This window comes from Leptonychotes weddellii, unplaced genomic scaffold, assembly GCF_054177405.1.
Source record: "Leptonychotes weddellii isolate Sample4059 unplaced genomic scaffold, ASM5417740v2 HiC_scaffold_27282, whole genome shotgun sequence".
NCBI lineage: Eukaryota > Metazoa > Chordata > Mammalia > Carnivora > Phocidae > Leptonychotes > Leptonychotes weddellii.
In genome coordinates, this window is record NW_027866162.1 from 1 (window position 1) to 1,842 (window position 1,842).

The 1,842-nt window shown below is 61.2% G+C and overlaps 1 protein-coding gene across 1 annotated transcript; it reads left to right on the forward strand.

Moving 5' to 3' along the window:
• Positions 1 to 182: 182 nt before the first annotated feature.
• LOC102732348 (melanoma-associated antigen 8-like) lies at positions 183 to 1,706 on the forward strand. The gene has a single exon (XM_006748795.3). It carries the CDS (start codon positions 201 to 203, stop codon positions 1,197 to 1,199), a length of 999 nt encoding a protein of 332 aa, XP_006748858.2. The 5' UTR covers positions 183 to 200; the 3' UTR covers positions 1,200 to 1,706.
• Positions 1,707 to 1,842: the final 136 nt, after the last annotated feature.

Below are 1,842 nucleotides of genomic sequence, written 5' to 3' on the forward strand. Positions count from 1 at the left end.
GGAGTGCCAGTGGTCAAAGTGAGGTACTTGCTCTGAGCATGGAGCCAGGGGCTCACCCATCCCAGCCCAGAGGGGTCCCCTCAGCACCCAAGCCCGACGCAGCGCACTGTCAGCTCCGGGACTTCAGGCCTCTGCTGCCTGGGCTGCACCCTGAGGAGCCGTTCCCCATCTTTCTTCAGGTTCAGCCCGACACAAACGCCATGTCCCTGGGTCAGAGGGGTGAGCTCTGGAAGCTGGAGGAAGACCCAGGCCCGGCCCAGGGCCTGGTGGAGGCACAGCTGTCGGGGGCTGGGGAGGAGGAGGCCCCATGCGCCCCCTCCTCCTTCTCCACCTCCTCCCAGTCCACTGCCCCATCTGTCTCCTGCTCTGCCCTGTTTCTGGTCCCCTCGGAGGAGGGGTCTGCTGCTGGGTTCCAGAGTCCTCCCCAGAGCTCTGTGAGTGCCCGCCCCTCCCCCAGTGCCCCGGCAGCCACTGCCCGGAGCCAGCCTGACCAGGGCTCCAGCAGCCCCGATGAGGAGGGGGCGAGCACCTTGGAGGAGCCCGAAGAAGCCCAGCCGGGGCTCCAAAACATAGTCCAGGGGAAGGTGGCCGACCTGGTGGAGTTCCTGCTCCTCAAGTATCGCACAAAGGAGCCGACCAGCCAGGCAGAGATGCTGGAGATCGTCGGCGAGGATGACCAGGATGCCTTCCCCGTGATCTTGGGCCGAGCCTCCGAGTGCATGCGACTGCTCTTTGGCGTGGATGTGAAGGAAGTGGACCCCGGCGACCACTCCTACATCCTGGTCCCCGTCCTGGGCCTCACCTGGGATGGGATGCTGAGCAGTGAGCAGGAAGTGCCCAAGACTGGCCTCCTCGCCGTGCTCCTGGGGGTGATCCTCCTGGAGGGCGACCATGCCCCCGAGGAGAAAGTGTGGGAAGCGCTGGGGGCCATGGGGGTGTATGCCGGCCAGGAGCACGTCATCTATGGGGAGCCTAGGGAGCTCCTCACCAATGTCTGGGTGCAGGAAGGGTACGTGGAGTACCGGGAGGTACCCGGCAGCGACCCTGCCCGCTACGAGTTCCTGTGGGGTCCCAGGGCCCACGCCGAAACCAGCAAGTTGCAAATGCTGGAGTATTTGCTCCGGGTCAATCTCGGGCAGGCAGCTTCCTTCCTGATCCTGTCTGAAGGGGCTGTGAGAGATGAGGAAGAGGGGGCCTGAGCCCTGGGGTCCGCCAGGTCCTTTCCAGGCTTTGGTGGGGTTGGCAGCTTCTCCTCCAGGGTGCTGGGCATGAAGTGAGGCCGCTTGTTAGTTCTTCCCTGTGAGTGTTTGTGTGTGTGCGTGAAGACAGAGCCCTGGGCGTTTTAAGGAGTGCAGGGCCAGGGAGGGTTGCGGGAAGAAAGCAGGGCAAGGAGCCTCCTGGGGGTGGGGGTGGTTGTTCCATGGGATGACTCCCACATCCAGAGGTTGATGTCCTTGAGGAAGCTGTCCCGTGGGGTCCTTGCCATAGAAGGATTCATCCGTTTCAGGGGCGGAGTGTGTGAGTGACATCCACCCCGCAGCATTTGTCCGTACCCAGTTCAAGAGTTAAGAGTTTTGTCATGTCCTGGAAACCATTTGGGACCCCTTGCCTCCTTGTTTGGGCTCCGGACCAAAATCATGGGGCATTGGTCTAGCGATGGGTTGAAAAGGCGAAAGAAAAGAGGAGTGAAGTGATGGGGTCAGGAAATAGAGAAATAAAAGGAAAAGTTTGTTGGTTCTTGCTTCTGATGCCTTCCTTTCTGTCATTCTGCAAATGCCAAAGGCACACACACTCGTGCTCGTGCATTGGCCTGGTTCTTCCAGAAAGGGGGGAAACGTCCTC